This window comes from Thermobia domestica, chromosome 1 (genome assembly GCF_964235325.1).
Source record: "Thermobia domestica chromosome 1, izTheDome1.hap1.1, whole genome shotgun sequence".
Lineage (NCBI taxonomy): Eukaryota > Metazoa > Arthropoda > Insecta > Zygentoma > Lepismatidae > Thermobia > Thermobia domestica.
Window position 1 is genome coordinate 141,069,277 of NC_137454.1, and position 23,009 is coordinate 141,092,285.

Genomic DNA, 23,009 nt, shown 5'->3' on the forward strand with positions numbered 1-23,009 from the left:
GGCAACCTCCGAAAATCCCACACACACAGCATGCGATAGGCCAGTAACAGGATTTCCAATGCTCCCATATTTCCTATATTTTAACGAAACCTCCTATATTTTTGTGGCATTGCTACTTACACTTGTGAAAATAACATAAGGAGATAAGGTGTGGATGGTTGAATGGAGACTTCTGTGTTTCATCCTTTCCTGCTTATTGTCTAAAGATAATTACACCAAACAGTATATTCTACAGATAAATTGTTTGAAGCGAAACTGCATTTCATCATATGTACTTCAGTGATATTTGGTTAATTTATGTTTCTTTCAACGCAAAAACCCGCTAATTCATTTACTCAGAGTCATCAGAACTAGTCAGAATGCTTCTATTGAGCATCTTGTGAAGCCAGATGTATTGGGGGAAAGAAGGGTACTGATTTATCTACAATTGATTTCAAGACCTGCGAATACCATCTGCGGCAACCTGAAGTTGGAGTGAAAGCGTAACCTGTAATAGCTAACTGCTCAGAGCTACAAAAGAGGGAATTCAGGGAGGATGTGAAGCAATTCTACATTTGTGTGGTTTCACAACTGCGTAAGAAATTACCAATATCGAAACTATTGTTGAAGTAGCTGCAGTGTCTACATCTACTATTCAGAAAAGATTACTTGTTTATCCCTTGCACGGAATTTGGCAAAAGAAGTGAAGCATATATTTGCAGATTGTAAGAACATCGATGTCTTCATGGAGGAGTGGAAACTCTATTCTGTGGAGCAACTTATTGAAGATTCTTGGTTTATGGAAAAAGGTGAGTGTGGTGATGTCAGATACTTGCCCATGGATCAATACTGGGCAAGAGGATGTGATGTAAGAAATTCATGTGGAACAATTAAACATCCAATGATGTCTAAAGTGATCAAAGCTTGCCTGTCAGTATTTCATGGTAGTGCTGCTATGGAATGTGGTTTCTCAGGCAACAAACACATTTTAGGAAGTGATTGATCCCATCTTGCACACGAGAGTATAAAAGCTCTAAGGACTGTAAAGGACAGCATTGGAATGTATGAAGGAAAAGTTGTTACAAAACAATTAACAGACGCTATGCAGAACGCCTGGAGAAAGTATAAAAATTACTGAGAAGAGTGCAGATCCAAAGAGGCCACAGTGGCGAAGATTTCCAGAGAAGAAAGTGCGTTAAGAAATGCGAAGCAAGAAGCTATATCAAAGGAAGTTTCAAGAAGTGAATCGTCTCTGAAGAAATTAAATGAAATGGACGAAACAGTATAGAAGGAAATGGAGTAGCTACTAGACTGATGAAAGATGCTCAGACAAGAGTATCTTCTGCGCTATCAAAATAGGACATGGCTGACGTCAGTGTTGTCCAGGCAATGATCCAGACCGCATCCTTGAAGATGAATGAAGTACAGAAAATTCAAGACGAGCAGAACAAAGAGAAACGGAAGATGGCAAATAAGCATATTCAGGCACTGAAGAAAATGGAAGTTACACTGATACAGTCGCGGCCACCGATAAACGGCCCTTACCCATACCCTTCGTAAGAAAGAGCCCCTTCCGCAAGCATAACCACAAGTGACCACAAAAAGTTTTTTACGCACAAGCTGGAGGACAAGGTTGTCATATTTTTTTCTTGAAAAGTCTGGACACCATATGTTCATCTCTTCTAGAGAAAGCCGTAGTAGAAACGTACTAACGCGTGAATTGTGTAATAAAAAAATGATCTAAGAAAAATGTTATGTGATCCATTGCCTACAACATAATTCAAATCGGGAGAAAATATCAAAACTCAATACGAATCATTCTTTTTTCTTTAAAAAAAGAAAGAAATATACACTATTATATAAAAAAGATGAAAATGACTTACTCCTCAATAACCAAGTCAAACTATTATAGATAGAAACGTGAATTTGTATGTTCCTTTGTCACAAAATCAAGGACTAAGATACCGTGCTCGTGGGTTTTCTCGGGGTTCTCCCGTTTCCTCCCACTTTCTTCATTCCACCATTTCACTCATCTCTCGTCATCACCGTCTCCTTTAGCCTAACCGGCATAACCGTGGGACGTAAAACTTAAAGATTTCATTTCATTTTCAAGGACTAAGAATAGATTGTTTAGAATTATGTCTTATAGGGCGAGTAAAAGAGGGTTCAAATAGCTTTTGCTAAGAATAGAGTATCTCACGAATCCTTGAAGTTATTTTAAAAATTCCGTTGCTGAGAAGGGGAAGTAGAGTCATTTTCTATAACATTATACCTATATTATTAGTTTTATTGAAGAAAAAGTCCCAGGTAATTAAAAACAAACATTAGTGCAAAATATCAGAAAATTGCAATTTGATTAGTACTTGGTTAATAAAGCCGTTAGTAAACTAAACATAAAATAAAATTTAAAATAGGCTATTGTGAAAATGATGACTTGTATGTAAATATTTTACTATTGTATTGAAATCAATATAATTCAGTTGCTTGCAAATGTTTTACATGGAAACGTATCCTAAGGTTAGTGGCTTGGGCTGGGTTTATGGTTCTCATCATTGAAGCCAATAAATAGGCGATATTAAAGAAATGTTGTTTAGATTTATTGTATATTATCCCGATTAGGACGCGGGAAAACGATTTAACTCGATCTTGACTAGTATTGCCCACGAGAAGAGACGTCTTGTTAAGTTTGAAGAAGTCTTGTCTCAATTCACAAAGAATTCTTTTTCACTTCGTCTCAAAAAAATTTTTTCATCTTGTCCAGTTATTTTATATTCTTGACTTTTAAAAGTAATCTTGGTAAATTTTTACATTTAGCAATAAGAAATTTAAATGCTTTATTGGGATAGGTTTTAAATAGTTAGCATTAATTAATGATACATATCGCCCAGATTTCTTAACCAGTGTTCATATCGAAATCAGATCTGTAGCTAGGGTTAGTTCGTCTTCGACTACTTTCAGTCCTCCTGAAATTTTCACTTCTTTGTTGGTTATATATCAGATAACTTTGCTTCTATGTTATTTTCGGTCTTCGGGTAATGAATCATAAAGGATAAAAGAAAACAATATATTGTATTACCAGTAGTAATAAAATAAAACTGCCACGTATTACTCTAACTGTATGTGAATTCTTCTACAAAAGCAAACGTTTTCATATTACAAACTAAAAACTTGCAATAAAATATATCAATATTTTAATTAACGCAAAAATTAATAGGGAAATTATTTTTAAATAGGAAATTCTGTAAAAACATGCAATGTTCACCCATTCGTGAATACAAATATTTTGAACAAGAAAAAAAAAAATTAATTGGACAGTAACTAACCAGAAATTTTATAAGGTACATGATCTACAAAAATAAGAGAATATTAAAACCTATGGAGTACTGTCTTCCCCGGAAAAGTGTTACTCCTGATCTAAGTCAGAATCGTTTGTTTTGACGAATCTGTTATTTCCACTAAAACTCTATTTGAGTTGACTGAAGATTTCTTTAACTGTCCTCAATATCCTCCACGTGTCTTTTGTAATTTCTCTAATTGTCAACTCTAATTCTGTTGAATGCACTATTTAATAAAGACACTAGTTTTGGTAGGGGTTCGCCTTTCATCTTTTGGAATGCTACGGTCCATTTTAATTGTGATCACACCATTTCAATTGGGTTAAGTACGCAATGATATGGTGGTAATCTTAAAACAACATGCCCATATGATGCTGCCAGTTCGTTTAATTGCGTAACTTTTTCTTTTTCCGCTCGCAGGTAGTTGTTCATCAATAATTTAGAGAACAGGTATTATCGGGACCGGACTAGATATGGCACTATTGTAGATTCGCATATAATTAAGAATAGTTTCTTTTCTTTACAAAGTATTAGGCTTCGGATTAATTACACGACTATGGGAAGGGGCATTATATAAATATATAGAAGATACCTCCTCTAAGCGTTTTAGTATGGATTTTTCAAACCAATGCTCGAAAATTTCTGCATTTTCTGCAATGCAAGGAGAAGCATCAGACATTTTCTTGTGAGTTATAAACAAAGAACTATCCACAAAAGCAAATCGGCCACCAAAGTGCATAATAACGATCCTTTCCCCTTTTTTGCCCGAAGTTGCAACTGTGCAATTATTGAGTCGTAGGACCAATTTTTGATTTGGCACGTGTTGCTATCGTACCAAGTTTCGTCTAGGTATACGTCACAATATCCCGCGGAATGGTAACAAGCTTTAATTTATTCGAAATAATGGTATCTCTTAAGTAATACTTCATTGGACTCACATTTCGCGCTTTTTCTTGGCACTGATTTATACGAAAACCCCATACTATGTAACAGACGATGTAATGTTCTGATGGAATAAGGAAATTCATAATCTCGGATGTCTTCACAAGTCATCACATTTCTTAAAATAAAAAAAATAAAAATAAAATGGGATTATTGGAAGGGACAGTCCCCCCCCCCCCAGTTCCAAGATTGGGGGACATGTCCCTTTCATACCTCCGGGATTTGCGCCAGTGAACTATTGTTGGCTATAAACAATAAATTCAATCTTTCTATAAGGAACGAAGTTTGAGAAAGCATTTTAAGCTAAGACTTTTTTCCTTCTTTTTCTTCGTTTCTTTAATTTTCAGAACAGTAGAAAAAACTGTTTTAACTTTAACTTCTTTATATGTCTTACTGCTCATTCATGGATGAAGAAGACCTAATTCAAATTGTCTTTCATTTTTTCCCCTTTATATATAAATTTAAAAAAAAAAAAATCATGTTTAAGTTTACAAGAATGTGATTCATTTTATTATGGTTTGCAAAATCCGGAAAACTATAAAACTCAAGAGGAAAAAAGGAAAATAACCCTACTACCTGCCTTAAGTTGTATATTGTAGCCCCAAAGACTTGCAGGAATTGAGAATGAATATTTACCCTTTTAGAGGCATTTACACTCTTCGCTCTTTTTTATTTATTTATTTATTTTAATGTCATTCTGAAGGAAAGAGGATCCTTTTAAGAAATGAAACTTTCGTTAGTTCAGTTTAGAAATCTGGCAACATTGACGCCTTCGCGAACCCCAGTGAAGTTTGCGGTTGCTAAGCCACAAGGGGTAGAGGAAAGTTTTTCCTCTTCCAGGAAAAATAATCTATCCATGGCCCCAAGATTACATTTACTATTGTATATATTTCAGTAGATGCACTAAGTTCTGTGTGCAATTGATATTTAGATATTTAACAATCCAACTCTTCGTATCATGTGTTTTGTGATTTTTTTTAAATGAATTTTGTATTGATTTTTACAACTTATGTATATTATTTGAAAAAGAAAGAAAAAAAAAAGGAATTGACATAGAAATGACAGGATTTTTTGCAAGTGATTAAATTAGTCACATCTTGGAGACGTATATTTAAAAACACTGATTTTCTGTTCAAATCCTTTTTTACACTTTCCTTATGGTCGTTGCTTAGTACTGTGAGCTACGTACGAAAACACCAAGAAACTCGTATAAAATTTTGCAACCAGATAATTACAATTATTCATTTAGTTATATTTAGAGTAGAATGCATGTTCATGTAACAATTGATGTAATTTCCATGTGATTTTTTTTTTTATTTTTTTTTTTATTTTTTATTTCTACCTATTGGATAATTGAAATGTTTCTTTCAATAGGTAGAAATATTGTTATATGAGTTTCTTTGTTCCTTGTTCTTTCAAAATGTTTCAGTAAATAATTGAAATCTTCCTTCTTCACAGCTTCACGAAACCTATATTTTTTCGTCGTGATTTCCTATATATATTTTTTTCCATTAGCATTAGAAAGCCTGTACATAACAGTAAGTGATAAACTTCAAGTAACGAAGGACACTGTGTTGAGTCTCCAGTAACTTATCTATCTATATATATAAAAGAGAACGTACAAATCCTTTGTTAGCTCATCACGCTAATACGGCTGAACCAATTTCTTTCATTTTTGGGGGGTTATTAAGATTTGGACCCTAGATGGTTTTTATCATATCACTTTAATTTTCAATTACCAGTGTCTTGAGATAATTGACCATTCAAGTGTCCATAACGTAGAAATCCTTTGTTAGCTCATCATAGCTAAATCTAACCGTATTTATATGCAACCCACATGACCGTGTCACTCGGCGGGTTAACATAAATGACAGGCGATATAATGTTAACATTTACTGCAATCTTCTATGGTTTTTATCATATCACTTGAAAGCGAAAAAGTAAAAATTATCTAAGTAACAAAGTTTATTGCGTTCCGGGGTGACCCCAGCGAAGCGGGGTGAACGCTGCTAGTCACTATCTATACTAGAACGCCTAGCTCTATCGCAATTATCGTAACGCCAAGTTTGATCATTCGATCGAAGAAATTTAATATCCTCTTTCGTGAGATTAACACAAGTACCATAATATATGTTTTTACAAGCTTTGCATTATATTTTCTGATTCAGTTCTTGCCTGGGAACAGTTTTATAATATTTACTGCAAACTCCCATATTTAACAATATTTTTTTTTTTTTTTAATATTTAATAAAAAGTTTGAAAACTTGCTCCTAATCCGTATTTTATTAATAAAACCTGGGAAATCTTACGTTAACCATATTTAACAAAATTTTTTGAAGTAGTATAGAATTAAAAAGTATCTATGAGACTGACACAGCACGACAATTTAAGTGATGACAGTTTCAAGATGTGACCTAGTAATACTGAATTGTCATAATTTTGTAATACTGAGTTACCAATGCTGTCTCTGGTTTGTTTACATTCTTTACGACCGATCACTTCAATATGACATTGCTGATAATTTATTGAAATGAACTACCAGCTAATAAAGTTAATAATCCATTATAATCTACAGTAGTTACAGTTCACTTCACACTAAATATTATTCAATATCGGGTATTTCGTCCCATATAAATATACAAAATCTGCGGAGCACAAATCACCTTCACGCTTGCCATGATGGAAACTTTTTTCTGTCATTCATTTTGAAGGGTATGTTTCATGCAGATGCACTTCTAACGTGTACCTCGTAATCGATCTTACAGCAAGAGCTGTCTCCCCCAAACATCTTCGAACTAGTGATGAACGTCGACAGCTTTTTCACAATATAAAGACAAAAGTTTATTACGGCACGTTGCTCCTATGAAACTTAGTATTTCAGGTCAGTGTCAGAAAAAGTTTTACTTGACAGGTGAACCTAGAAAAAGACGAATACTTAGAAGCTTGAAATTTTGCACAGATAAGCTGTAAAATTTTAAGTTAATTCACTTAGCGTTACTTGTTTCTGAATTATAGCCAAATAGTACGTAAGTTTTGTCTTCCAACCTTCTGTTCGAAAAGCTGAAACGACTTAGTCTGTTTCCAATGGTGTGCTTTTGCTTAATCGAGGACCTACGGTTGTAGTGTCTGCCCCATCCTGTAGTTACGCACGCGTCCAAAACTTTTTTTTTTCTTGTACAGATAGTACCCTTGTCAGGCGCAGGCGTAGATGGATTAAAATGAGAGACTGCCTTGAGAAATAGTATTGTAGTTATTTTGCTGCTTATAATAAATGTTCTGCAAAAACATATTCCGCTTATTTATTGAATGGTCTTTATTTATATATCAGCATTGTTATAAAATAGTAGCGCGTAAAATATAAGACGAAAAATCTTATAAAAAAAGTATGTAAAAACCTAGAAAAACGTTGTTAAAATCAAGAAATTCATAGAGATGCATTTCTTGTTGAGCAATGAAAAAATAGTAGTACGATAGTAATAACAAGTAGTAGTAATAGTAAAAAGAAGATTCAATGTATTGCTTTTTGATTTTGCAAAATATTTAACTACGGACTGAGGATTAACAAAGCTGATATATTTAGAATACATTGCATTTGTATTTACGGTTCAAGTGAAGTGCGTTAAAAAAAAATGTAATTTTTCCGCCATCTGCTGACCCTGATTAAAAACATGCTGTGTAAACCCTGATTTTGACTACTATATTTCAGGGTGACGTGGGTATGTATAATGCATGCATGTCAATTTTTTGTGTTTTGGCGTAATTAGAAATTTCGTACATTAGTTTAAATAGGAAGTTTGTGAATTTTATTTAGACAGATAGTAACACAACAAGCAAGTAGCAAAGAATGGTATAAAATGAAATGTTACTTAGTTTCTCTTTCATATTGCAGACTGAAGAAGAATCAATTTGAGAAGTATCGAAAGGCTGTAGAAAACCAGAAACAAAAAATGGCTCAGCTACCATTCAAAGGGGATCTTCCAGATGGAGAAAGAAAAGCAGGAGACATTCAGATCGCCATTTACAGGTAATAAGATTTTGGTAAACATTTTAAAACTGCTAATATTTGAGATATTTCTCTTGACAATAGTGCCTGGAAAATCAAGAATAGTTCGCATCAGCACCAAGAAGTCGGTCATTTCGTGAAGAATTCGAAACGGTTGTCTAACAAATAGAACAAATGATGATTCGAATGTCCTATGTCCGGGGAATGTGGGGATGATTAGCGTTTCCCAATCAAGTGAATAGTCGTGTCACAGGTGACCTTGTTGACATGTGACTCAACTCTGTCCTGAAGCACAATAACATGTCTTCGATTCAGCCAGAAGTTTCTTACGGTTTTCACACGTTCCAATTGCTGCAAATACGAGTACACAGTTCCATTGGTCGTGTAGTCAGGTGGCAGCAGTTCACGATGTACTATATCCAAATACGTCACCAAACACAGAGCATAACCTGTTGATGTGAAGGTGTTTTGATTGGTTGGGAGTGAATTGGTGGGTGGTGCCAACCACTTATGAAAGGGCTGTAGAATATCCTCATCGCACGCCAGTATTCTGGAACAGATCCTTCTAACGAAATAGCAACAGTTAGAAAATCAGACATTTGTTTGTGTCGCTTTTAGAGCCACAATCAATAAGGTTGGAACCTACCTTCCTATTTTGTTTTACTTTTTCTCAAGCTGATGGTGTTGGCGAATGGTTTCCGCACTGCTGTTCAATGCTTCTACGGCAGTAGCCGTCTTGAGTGCCTTGTTGTTATGTATCGTACGTAGGGCTTCCTGGACTGATCCATTGTCGTTCTTAAATGAACTGAACAACCTTTTGCCTTTGGCGTGGGAGGCCCGGGTTCGATTCCCGGCGGGAGCTCATGTGGTTCGGATTGCACGTTAATCAGTAGGTCCACGTCTCATATAGCCTCGCTGCTGAAAAGGGTCGTTAAACTCAAAATCAACTCAACAACCTTTTGTACTTTCATTTCATTTATCGGATCCCTACCGAATGCCTGGCGTGTTTTCTTCCCATTTTACTAACGTGGTTTCCAGTTTTGATGTATAGAATCAAGTCCGTATAACCGTTTTTGGTGTTCTCATTTATCATCTGTTTTCATTGACGTCTCTGTGTAAGTGTAACAATTGTGACTTGCAGAATACAAGAGGAAACACTCACTAATAAATTACAATTACTTTATTATTTTCATTTACTTATTTATTTAATATTTCGAAACGAAAGATGGAGAAAAAACATTCGGTGCTACCGCGTGGAAATCCGACAGAACAATGTTAATACGTTACATGTATACATTATCGCTAATATAAATAACTTACAAACGATTGGAATAACGTGATTGATGTTTATTTCTGGGAGTTTTTATTTATTTTCGTTTTATTGTTTGGTTGATTTTCCAGTAGCACTGAGTTAAAATTTTAGTAATCGAAAAACCTTTTTCTTTTCCCTGATTAATGAGTTCGTAATGTCGTATTTCAGACTGTCCTTACATCATTCACTGTTAAGTTTAAAGTATACTCTCATATTATCTGAATCATTTTTTGACTGGTATAAATAGTGACATATTGCTGATAGATGCTGTAAGATTCATATTTTAAATATAACGTTTCTTCGGTAGGAAACGTCATAGTGACATTTGGTTTAGTTGTTCTAAATATGAGTAGTTTATATAAGTGTTTACATGGCTTCCTTCTCCTCGAAGGTTACGTTATTTGTAGTATTCTGGTACTTGTTTATGTGCAGGAATGTGTTAGTAAATTTAAATTTCACGTATAGAGAAAATGTTTCCAATCTATAGTGACGATTTCGAGATTCACCTGCCTTAGGAAATTCCATGACATTACCACCGATGATGCTCTGTTTGGTTCTCATTAATTCTGGGTGTCGCCCGGTATCAAAGTTTCCATTGAAGGAGGCTGGCACGAAGCTGTCACAGGAGGCTGTAGATGGTAAATGAATTGTCTAGGATTGGTTTAGATTTCCCGGTGGAAGATCAATATATCAAATTGAAAATCTAGCAATATGGGCAATCTTCTTTTATCCATTCTAGCATGCGCAGTAAACTATGAATGGAATACCATATGTGGCATTATGGCTAATGCTAGCAATATATTTATCACGCTGGAGTGAGTGCTAAAACTCACATATCATTGACTAATACTCTTGTTCTTTCTTAAATGAAAAGTGCTTTAATAATAATAAAATAAAGGGTAGGTATAGTGAATAAAAAAATTATGAATCATTTTAAAAGGTTGTGTAACATGTATGATATTAATGTACCTTCCAAACCTGGAAATAACATAAAAAAACATTTTACAGGTTATAAAAATTAGTTTACTGTTGTTGATGTTAGATTGAAAGAACAGATTAGATATTCTGAAAGTGATAATTATTGTTTGGAACTTCTAAACATTTCAGAAATAATGTACGTGATACGAAACTATTAACGTGTTACATAAAATAAAACAGGTAGTATTTTTTTTATACGAAACTAGATTTTGAATTATGGTAATGTAAACATATGATGCATAAGATATAATCTTGTAAAGTCAGTGTGCAAGTTGGTCTAGTATTATAGAGAAGCAAAAGGAACAAAATAACATACATAATCAGATGACTGTGAGGTTGATGTAAAATATATGTCAGTGCATATGGAACGTAGTTATCTTTTGAGAAAGACAATTTGGGCAGTCACCAGCAGAAGTAGATGTTATTTTGTCAATAACTCCACAACGAAGTAACTAACTAGGGCACATAAAGGAAAGGAAATGTTTTCAACGTTCTTTGCGTCTTGTATTTGTTTGATTCCCAATATTTCATTCATTTCCGGGAACATCGTCGGAGGAAATAGCCTTATGAAGAATAAATCGAGTATGAATGTACAGGATAGTTAATTTGTTCACTTCCAGTGGAGATAATTTCTTTGCAAAACTCTTAAACAATTTCATATACAGTCATAAAAATGTATTTACAGGCTATAAGAAAAATCACGATTTTGTACCTTCGATATTATTAATCATAGCAGCCAATCCCTATTGTGTGTTGGTTTCGTACAATTATGAAAAAGTACTGAAACTTTTTTTTTTTTTTTTATACACTGGTATGAAAACCTTTTTTGTGCTTTTTAATTTAGAATATAATCAAACAAAGCACATATGGTAAGTCTGTCACACTATCAGATTTCATATCTTCTATAGAAACAGATAGTGTGCCTTAACGAAGATATAGAAACTAAAATTGCTTTTCAAATCAATGTAAATATTTGTGGGAAACTAGTTAACATTTCGACGAAATCGAAAACTTCAAAAAGTGCCAAAATTTGTCCGAGGATTTAAACAATGGCTAAAGATAATAACTGCTGGTGTTTGAAATCGAATAAAGGAAATTCATTCACCATTGTAGATAAGGAAGAAAACTGGTAGACAAAATTAATTGCGCAAATTATGAAAAATTACTCTGTCAGACCCTTCCCAATCTTGGTTGATGAACGACACGTTAGCTAAACACCTACGCATAGATGCCTAGCCTACCAACTATACATGAACTACCGCAATTGCACAAACCTAATGTTCCATTAAAACCAGTATAACAGTAAATCCACCAGACATTCAAGATTGGACAATAATTGGTTAATTATATTTCTACTAATAAAATTAAATTTACTATGAAGATCAATTATGAACTAAAAGGAACATTAGTTCGTTAGTAAATGTCAATAAGTTAAACTAACGACGATAGTTATAGTAGATATATTTGGTTCGATACCATTAAGCTATTTATCACTTATACCCAAAATTGGTTGCGTGAAAATAAATTAAACAACTTGGAGATATACGAAATCATCAATATAATAGAACTCTGGCAGTAGGAAGCCCTCTTTTTTCCGTTACTTGTCAATATAGACCTGAATTATTATGAATGTAATAATTCAAAAAGGAAGATCTTAAATATGTTAAATACTGTGTTAATATGTTAATATGATAATCTTCTTAGCAAGTTTTAGAACATTTAATTTTCATGTATGTCACATAATTTTTTGTCATATTTCCGTGAGCGCAGACCCTCTACCCTAAGAAATTTCCTAATCCTTTAATTTGTAGCTTATTCACGTGTTAGGCTGGAGTCAAACTAAAGACCTTTACTGTTTTTTGTTACGTATTAATGATTTATCTATAGTCACAAAAGCTACTATATGAGAATATAAAAATGTAGGGTGATACGTTTACAGAGGAACTGTACTAATTTGCGAAATTGACGTTAATGTAAAATAAACAAACTACTCTTAAATACTAAAGGTTTGCGGACATGTTACTTCTGTAAGGGAACATAAGGACTTGAGTATTCTGTTAAATAAATTTAATAATATAAGCATAAATTCAAATTCACTTCGAAACTCGAGAAGATCAGCATAATCAATTTCTTAGACTATCATTTTAAAAAGGAAAATAAATTTCATTTTAATATTTTTAGAAAACCAAGCGTCTCAAACTTCCATATTTACAAGAAGTCAGCTCATCTGTTCACATCAAAGCGAATGGATGGATAAACATGTATTTTCTCAGAGCGTACAGATTAGTATCTTTAGAAGAAAATTTGGAATAACAATTAAAACAAATCCACAGTTTAGACTTACTCAATGGATATAAAAATTTTACTTTAGAAAAATGAAAAACAGGCTTTACAAGTTTACCAAAAAATAAAAAGAGAGAGAGAGAGAGAGAGAGAAGAAAGAAAAAAAAGAAAAAAGTATGTTCCCATAGTGCTCGTGGAGAGAATGCTAAGTTGCTTCGCCATAGTGTTCGTGGACGTAAAGGGGTTTGTTTACATCGAATGTCCACTTTTATCATTTCATCCTACCTTTTTTTTTTTCAAACTCAAGTCAGCTGATAATGAGGACTGTGTTCCTCGAAAATGCTACTGTTTTGTGGTTTATAGCAATGAGTGTGAACTTTTACTTAGTATTGTGAATTTTGTTCCCTTTGTGGCCTAAATTCTCATATAAATTGCGGAAAGTGACTAAGGAAGCACTTAAACTACCGGTGAAATTAGAAAAGAACTTCATAGGGTACGAAAGCTACTATGTGAAATGATGTAATTAACGGACAGCAATGTGAAGAGGCAGTAGCGTAGCCAGGAGGTGTGTTTGGGGGGGGCCCAAGTGCTGTTATAGGTACATATAGAAAAATTACAAACAAAAAAATATATAAACATAAAAATATATAAAAAAATTACATACATCAAAGTACTAAAGTACATTGTCGGACCTCTTTGGGGGGGGCCCGGCCCCTCCGGGCCCCCCCCTTCCCTACGCCACTGTGAAGAGGGGTCCACATTGCTGAATCTTGAATGTCTGGTGGATTTACTGTTATACTGGTTTTAATGGAACATTAGGTTTGTGCAATTGCGGTAATTCATGTATAGTTGGTAGGCTAGGCATCTATGCGTAGGTGTTTAGCTAACGTGTCGTTCATCAACCAAGATTGGGAAGGGTCTGACAGAGTAATTTTTCATAATTTGCGCAATTAATTTTGTCTACCAGTTTTCTTCCTTATCTACACTGCAAAAGGAGGGGGAGGATATATTTAAGTTTCGAAGATTACGGTATTAGGATGTTGGCAATGTATCCTTTGGGTAACATAATGTTTTTTTTTAAATATTTTTGGTTACTTTGTGACTACCTATTCTTGCCAATGTATCCTATGGGATACATTACGTTACAGCCTTGTCTAAATAAAACATGTAACTAAAATGTGCAATTATGTCTTCTTTTACAACTATTTGACACGGAAATCGCATGCATTATTTTTTCTGAGCAACGCAATTCTTCTTGCCAAGAAAAGGGTTAAAATCCACTTCTTAGATTTCATATTATTACACACTTTTTCCTCAGTATTGTTCTGTAGTCTTCTAATATTATCAGACTAGCGCTTAGAAAGCCGTTTAATTTACCGCGAACACATTGTATAGAGATTGGAATAATAAACAGAAAGGAATTGACAATATTCAATATTTTTCACATAGAAAACTGGCTTTGAGGGCGGAAAAGTGAAAATTTTCGATTTTTTATGACTCTTTATGACTGGCTTTTTACACGGTTTGTACCAAAAGTTTCCGGAATGATGTTCTGCAGTTGGCAACGCTGAAACTAGACAGAACATCCATAACAAAGTCAAACAAATTTTCTCTTGCTATATACATTTTACGTCTTCATGAACGTGGAAAGAGCGGGGCTCTTTTGACATTTTCGCAGGAAGGCTCATGCATCCTTAGTTACGCTACTGTGGACAATCTTAGTGCTTCTGGTACACATTTAGTAAAGTTCAATTGCAGTTAAACTTATGATGGTATGGCCAAAAGAAATGTCACAAGAATAAAAAACTCAAAGGATTATAATCTCCCAGTTTCAGGACTATCTAAACATTTGGCCGTCTCAAAGCATGCCATCAGTAAGATATTGTTACTCCATAAACATCTTCACAAGTAGAAAAGTTAGCGTATTAATCGTACTTTATTAGCTCTACTGTGCCAGAATTAAATCTCGATCAAGGATTTCTAGATAAAAGTTGAAAATATATAATCAGCGTAAGAACCAACACAAACTTTGTTTAAGTGTGTTCCAAATTAAGAAGTGCAAAAAATATTTCATACCAAAAAAATTTTCATAATTGTAAGAAACGAATACACAACAGGGATTGACTACTATGATTAAAATAGCTAGGATAAATAATCGGAATGATTGAGGTTGTTTAAGAGTTTTGCAGAAAAGTTCCGTGCATTGGAATAGAGGAAGTAACAAATAAAAAAAAAAAAACATGTAAATTCATACTCGATTTTTTATTCATAAGGCTATTTTCTGTGACGATACTCGCATAAGGAAGTGAGTGAAATATTAGGAATCAAAAACAAGTGCAAGACGTATAATACGTAAAAACTTTTTTTATTTTATTATGATGCATAATTTGCGTAAACAACATGAAAACCTTGACAAGTAAAATACGATTAGTAACACTATATTCATACTTCTGGACAAAAGAAACTTGATTAAAATTGTTGGAATCTTTCAGACGTTAACAATCTAATATGTAAGGTTTGGTATTAGTTTTACTAGTGACTCTGCATAGTGAAAATACAAATTCTAATAGTTGGACTAGAATGACTTTATTTATTTGTTTATTTAAACCTTGTTTTACCGTATAAATTATATTTTGACCCACTTTAGTCTTTTAGAGGAAAGCCCACGATTCGATCCGAAATATTAAGATAAGCCGTGTGCAGTTACTGATGAAACGAAGTAGAGAATACATTCATTCTTCAGTCATATACGAGATTCGTACCAAGAGAACGTGCCATTTACATACAATTGCAATCATGTACAGTTTTCAAGTTATATATTTCTGTCAGTTTTCAACATAATTCCCGTTCTCTTCTACACGCTATTGCAATCTTTGTATCTCACTATCAAAATCATCTGAGAAGTCTTTTTGTAGGGTATATTTTAGACACTGAAAATGACTCTTTCGAGGGCGCTTGTGGACTAAAAACATCTGTCTCGCAAAGAACCCTTCATTTTGAAAACAGTCAGAGGTCACTGAGGGATAGTTCTTGAGAGCAGAATGGATGAGGAACAACTTGGATGTTATTCTGCAAAAAGCTTTCTTATCCAAGATACCATTTTCTTCTTATCCAGCTGCCGAGAGACCTAATCGTAAACCGACCTTGATAACTTCAAGGATCTTTAAAAATTCTTTCCACGATCCGATGAGAGAATCCTTTAATGTTTTATAAATATCCTCAACGGTTAGCCTCCTATTCTCTAGGATTCTGGCCTCAACAGAACCAATATTTTCTGAGTTGCGTTAATTGGGCTTCCAGTTAATTCTCTGTAAATTGCCGCACATTTTTCGGCACAGTACAGTTAGCGAGCATATTGTTCCCACAAACATCCTTCAGCGGCGATGAATATCGATATCTTTTTCACAACACGTAGGCAAAATCTTTATTAGGCACCTTTATGGTGAAATCCGTTATTTCAGGTCAGTATCAAAAAAAGGCTTTCTTTTGCAGGTGAATACACCTATATATAAAAACAAACCTACATAGAAGTCTTAAATTTTGCAATAGTTAAGTATTAGATTAAAGTTAAATCAGGGAATTATATTAATATAACTAAATAAGTTTTTGAACTATGGCAGAACCCACGAACTTTTTTGATATGCACCTCGAATTGAAAACCATTATGGTATAAGTGCATAAATTTTGTTTCGTAGAAAAACTAGTTTAAATTTGGCTGATCTCATAAATTCATTATTAAAAATTGCATATAAACAATTAATTATGTAGCAGATAATATTATTCTGCTGAGATTTCTCTGCCACAAGAACTTTCTTTTGTGTAATTGTCATATGTGAACTTACCTCAAATTTGACCAAAACGTTTCTTACACCGTTATGGTTTTCACCGATTCATATATAAAAGTAATTTGACTAGGGATGTTATATATTTTGTAAACAATCTACAATTTTTTTCTTTCTTTACAATTTTTAACAATGTTTTGTTCATTTCATTAATAAGTTTATGCTTCAGCACGTAACAAGTATTTAATTCAATAACACACTTATGTTGTTATATTTCCTCCTCATACGTTGTCTAATGTTAACTGAATTCTTATTCATATTAGTACTATGTGCCATTAAATAAGTATGCGAATGATTATTGTCCGTAAATAAAACTGGCATTTAGTACAAAGTGTACAAACCTCTATGTTTATCTAGCGTTAATACTGCAGGTTTGAATATCGATCAAGTGTAAAAGAATAAATTCACACCATTCTCAAACTTTGAAGAAGAAGAGATTATATCTTCATCATTTATTTTCTGATAAAATTACGTTAATATCGACAAAACCACAGTATTAAATGGTAAAACAATATTAGAATAATGTACATCTGAAACGCAAAAGTATGAAGTTGATCAGATTCTCTGATGAACAAACATATCTCATTTTTTGCTCATATATCATTTCATTATTATCCTTTTGTATTTATTATTATATTTTCTAATCTTCAAGAAACCATCAGTTTGTCCAATAGCAATTAGCACTGAACTACAAAAGAAAGAAATAAGCTTGGAGCCAACAGAAAAATAGTTTCTTATAATCAGAACGCGGTAGATGAAACCTGCGCGTTTGGTTTCCATATTTTCTGGAATTTTACAAATGTTAATGAAATGCATTTATGTCATAGAGATAGTTATCAAAATGACGGAAACACTTCTAATTTGCAACACGTAAGATATGTGACGTGGTAACACTTAGGATGCGTTTGCAGCATGTGGTCGTTGTTCACGGTGTGTTAAGAGGATAATCTGTAGTATGTTAGGCGGGCTAGAACGAATGCGCGTGTTGAAATGGGGAGACTGTGATGATGCGAAATGGAAGGAAGGCCTCAGTGAGTTTCAGAGATGTCAAATTGTGGGTGTGCAGTTGTCGCAAATGTGTCTAAAGTAACCAGTGTGTTAGGTATGTCGCAAGGTCTAAAGTAACCAGTGTGTTAGGCATGTCGCAAGGAACAGCTAAAAACGGCATACAGAAAGCACAGTAAAATAACATTGTCAAAGAGTGATGATAGACAGAAGAGAACAGTGGCTAGTAACAGGGAGTGCCGAACATTGAAGAAAATTTTGTCACCAAGGGCCATGATGACTGCCCTAGTGCGGCAAAAGTGACTGCGAAACTTAACCAGCTCCTGGAACAACCTATTGCAATAATCACAGTCAGACACAATCCTGGGTCGGATTGCAATTTCCAAACAGCTGATCAGAGGCAAGAACGTTTGAGCGCGAAGGAAGTGGTGTTAAGAACATGTAAAGTAGACTGGCGATGATTGAAAATATGTAATATGGTGTAATGAATGGTCTTTTCCGTTATCTCCAACAATAGACCGTGTTTATATATGGCGAACATTCAAAAAAGCTTCCAGCCTGAGCTGTCTCGTTCCTCCATCAAACATGGTGTTTATTTTATGATGCTGTTTGCAGCATTTTCTTGGTATCCCGTACGTTCTGTGATTACTTTGACAGGACTTATTACTCTCAGTGATTATGTGAATATTTTAAATAACTAAGTTCATTCTATGTCCAGATGTTCTTTCCTGCCACTGACGCAATATTCCAGGATGGCAGTGCTCCAATACTGGATCTGTTGATGCAATTTCATGAACACTGGGATGAACTACAACACCATCTTCACTAGCGCGTCCAATCTCCAAATCTCAACATTATTGAACACGTGTGTTCAGGTCTGGAACTCACTCCGGAGCAGATATTCTCTTCCATTCTTGCTGAGGGAACTACAGTACTGCTCTGCGTGAGGAATAGTCAGTATTGCCTTGCAAATTATTCATAACTTATAGTGTCTCCATACCTCTATACCACGAAGAATCAGAGCAGTTCGGGACGGTAACGGTGGTCCAACGCCATATTAATCAGGCAAAAGTTGCATTTGCATCCAGAATGTCTATTATGTTGATAACCATCTGTTTATAAAAAGAATAATTAAAAAAAAAGACAATATTAACTGATTTCAACAAAAACACTAGAAAGTAGAAAATAATAATAAAGCGATTAAAAGCAGAAAATAATTCATTCATTGTGTATTACCTATAGAAAACCATGAATATAAAATTAATTTCGATGATAATTTTATGAGGTATTAATTTGTTTGGGAATAGTTGATTTATTATTATTATTGTTATTATTATTATTATTATTATTATTATTATTATTATTATTATTATTATTATTATTATTATTATTATTATTGCAAAAAGTTGATACTATAAGAGATCTAAGAGTAGTGTTCGACAGTTCCTTACGTTTTAATGCACACATACAGAATATATGTAACGAAGCGAAGATGATGATTGATTGATTATCTGTTCAATCAGTGGCCTGCTTTCTACCAACCAGATTCATATATATTTTTATATAAGCTGTTGGTTAGATCTAAATTAAAATACGCGTCAAATATTTGTAACAGTTCAACACAGACACTCATAAGTAAAATTGAAATGGTACAAAAATGTTATTATAAGAATGCTTTGTGTTAAATTAGGTTTAGATTACTGTTGTAACAAATCAGACTGAAGAACATATTTTAAACTTGAACCACTTGAAGACAGAAGAAAATAGCTTGATGCGAACTTTACAGAAAGATATTTGACAACAACGGTTATTCAAGCTATATTTTAGAGAAACTTGGAGTTGAAGGTTCCAGTATATGGTACAAGGGGTAAAATACTATTGCAACCAAACAACAGAAAAACTTTATTTTATCGTATAGCTTTATATTCATGTCACTGAATTATACGACCAACTACTGTATTTTTGCTTTTAGTTGTTCTCGGCACGTTAATCAATTTTTTATTACTATTATTATTTTCTGTTTTGTAGTGTGTTTTTGAAATCAGTTATTTTTCTTTTAAATTTATTTAATTTTTCTACTTTTTCGTTACTTTAGTAGAGTTAGATACCAGAATTAATTAAAGATAGAACCCTAACTTCCTGTAAAGTAAGTCAGCCTATGAAACATGCGTGACCATATACAGGGTGTTAATGAACTATACAGACAAATTGTAAGAGATGATTCCTCACATCAAAATAAGAGAAAAATTTCATATGGACCTATGGCGAAAAGTGTGTAGTTTCAGAGCTAGGGCTGTCCAAAATCGCGAAAAAGCCGAAGTTCAACAGGCCCTATTTTGAATTCCAAAAACTCGATGGGTGGTCCTTATCAGCGTAAAAGAAACCAAATATGCACAATCCAAAAGTGCATATTTCGTTAATTTTCAATAAGTGTACAGCCTGTTTCCTACAGGGTGTAATTCTCAGATGCTCTACATAGAGTTTTCAGATATACCCTGATTTCAAGGAGGGTCCAAAGTAGACAGGAGGTAAGCCTTGACAACAATGAACATTCGGAAGTGTTAGGGACTGGCAGCTCCTCCAGTTTTTCTTTTTCTTTTTTTTTTTTTTTTTCGCTGAATTAACGTGTAATGCGATGTATTTCGCGTCACGGTATATTTCACGATTTCTTCATTTATAAGCGTGAAAGAAAATATTGCAGCATGCGTTTTCCAGAGTACGAGAGACTATGTTGTTGATGATTCTTAACACTTCCGACACCGCGTCAAAGGATTCCATGTTCATTGCTATCAAGGCTTATCGTTTGCCTACTTTGAACCATCATAAAGTCAGAGCACATCTCAAAATCCGGTTGATACCATGTCTGGGAATTTCGCCCTGCATGGAATACTCTGTACGCCCATTGAACATTAATGAAATATGCATTTTTGAATTGCGTATGCGTGACTTCCTTTACGCTGATAAGGATCATCATCACAGTTTCTCCAACGAAATAGGCCTCTTGAAATTTGGCTTTTTCGCGATTTTGGACAGCCATACACTGAAACCATGCACTTTTCCCCACAGGTCCATATGAACTTTTTCTCTTATTTTGATGTAAGGAATCACCTCTTACAGTTTGTCGGTATTGTTCATTAACACCCTGTACATTAATTGGTGTATGCACTACGGAATGATACATAAACATAGGCACAATATTAACAATACCATCTGTTGAGGAGTTTCATAGTCTGTAAACTCCAAAGACTGTAATCAGTTCGTGATTCACGGTTTATATTTAAAAAATACCTACAAAGATTGGAACCTGCGAAAATGTATACTCTTCGAAACTGAAAACAAATAATTAAAATCGGCACATCTATGTTGAAGTTACGCGTGAACATGTACACAATGAAGTCGGTTAATTATGATATTAATACTGTCAGCTCTTAAAAGTTTTCAGGAAGTCATGGCCAGACGTAGATAGATACGGTTTTCTCAATGATTAGAGTTTATAGTTTCTTGTTTGTTTGTAATGGTCTATATGTAGGGTAGTTGATAGCTATCTACATATGTTTACATCGTCTGGTACAGTCAGTGTTCCCATATTACGTCATAATGCCGGAGAAGAGATGTTTATACGACACGCTATTATCACGGCCGTGGGGTGTCTACACTTGGTGTCAATGTACCATTATTGTTTCAGAACGATACATTTCTACCCAGCCTATTCATTAGCATTTCCATTTGTCCACAAAATTCACGGTTTATATTTCAAAAATATCTACAAAGATAAGCCTTACCTGAGTGAGAGTTTCATTTCATTCGCACTTTCAAAAGTTCTAACGCTCCAAAATTTGGGTTGTGCAACTTTACGGACATCCTGTAGCTCCGAAAATGTGTTAGATTCTTATGAAGTTTACACAAGACCACAAGAAAAGAATATTCCCCCCCCCCCCCCTAAAAAAACCAAAGAAAAATTAGTGCACTTTTGTCGAAGTTGTGTGTGATCATACACAAAATAATGAACACTGTCAGCTATTGAAAAGTTTCATGGTCTAGCTCTGAAGACTATCGTTAGATACCCAAGTTGACATGAGACTACAAGGAAAGAATACTCTTTCAAACAAACAGTTTTATCAAAGTTATGCATAAACATAGACACAACATATATATAAATGGGTCGAATTGATAACCTCCTATTTTGAAGTCGGTTAAAAATAGCGCGAATCTATCTCGAACAGTTTTAGTATTTTGTGTTGTGTAAGTACTGATGTATTGAAGGTTGCTCATTTTGACGTATCTTTTATTTTTCAGAACCATGGAAGAGGCAGATTCGTTGCTAGAGCTACTGTTAAAGAGAGAGATCGAAGGTGATACAGAAGCTAGCATGAAAAGTGAGGCTCCGTTGACTGAGAAAGAAGACCAGAACGTAGTAGAGAGTAATGAGTGTTCGTGTGAGAAGAAACTATGTATTGAAGGCAGCAAGAAGCCTAAAGACGATTCAGTGGTGATTGAAGAGTTAAAAATTCTCAACCATCAATTAAAAACGCTAGTGATGCAATTAACAGCTCAGTTAGAAATGTGTTTTCGAGATAATGATAATCTACGAGCGAAAGTACAAAAACTGGAAGCGCAATTGGAACAACAAAGAATCCCACACGAAGATGGCGGTGGAAGACAAAGTTTAAGAGTAATTACTGATTCCGGTTCCTCCCCTTTTGTATTCTCTCCGTGCAGTGAATTAAGCCCTGACGTTGTGTTCAGTACTGACAGAGAGCTTCCAACGCTTGCACCTTTAGAGATGCCAAATTTTGATTTCTCTGTATTTAAAAAACATGAGGAAACCCAGTGATATTAGTGAATGGAATTGGCTACAAATAGCTGATCAAAAATGAAACAAGCTTGACTCATTTTTGCAAGTTATTTTATTGTTGCTATGGTTTGTGCTACTAAATAGTACAAAGTGTCAATATTCAGGTTAATTCAAACTGAAAACAATGCATTTCAGTTTGTTTGTGAGTTACGTTATAATTTAAATTAAATTGTTTATTTTTCTAATATCAGTTCTGATGTGAACTTGTGTGTATTTTACTTCTGTGAGAATTATACACAGATTTCTCCAATTAAAATCAATGTTTTTCTTTCTTTCTTGAGTTGGTGCATTTATGTTTCTTCTCATAACTTCTAGATAAGTTTACTCAATGGTATAATGTTACCGCATAATACTATTGGGTAAACTTATTTAATAATAATAATTTTCTAACTGCATAATGAAATTCAAGTTAATTCTTTTAATTGCCCATGCTTTGCGATATTCGTTCCATTAAATGACACAACGAATAGTTAAA

General features: G+C 34.1%; 1 protein-coding gene across 3 annotated transcripts in view; it reads left to right on the forward strand.

Moving 5' to 3' along the window:
- LOC145689654 (nuclear receptor-binding factor 2) overlaps positions 1 to 22,790 on the forward strand; it is a 105,625-nt gene extending 82,835 nt beyond the window's left edge. For all 3 annotated transcript variants that reach the window (XM_081763844.1, XM_081763846.1, XM_081763848.1), the window contains exons 3-4: positions 8,146 to 8,280; positions 21,976 to 22,790. In XM_081763844.1, coding sequence (XP_081619970.1) covers positions 8,146 to 8,280; positions 21,976 to 22,513 — 673 coding nt within the window. In that variant the 3' untranslated portion in view covers positions 22,514 to 22,790. The remainder of the gene's footprint in view (positions 1 to 8,145; positions 8,281 to 21,975) is intronic.
- The last annotated feature ends 219 nt before the right edge of the window (positions 22,791 to 23,009 follow it).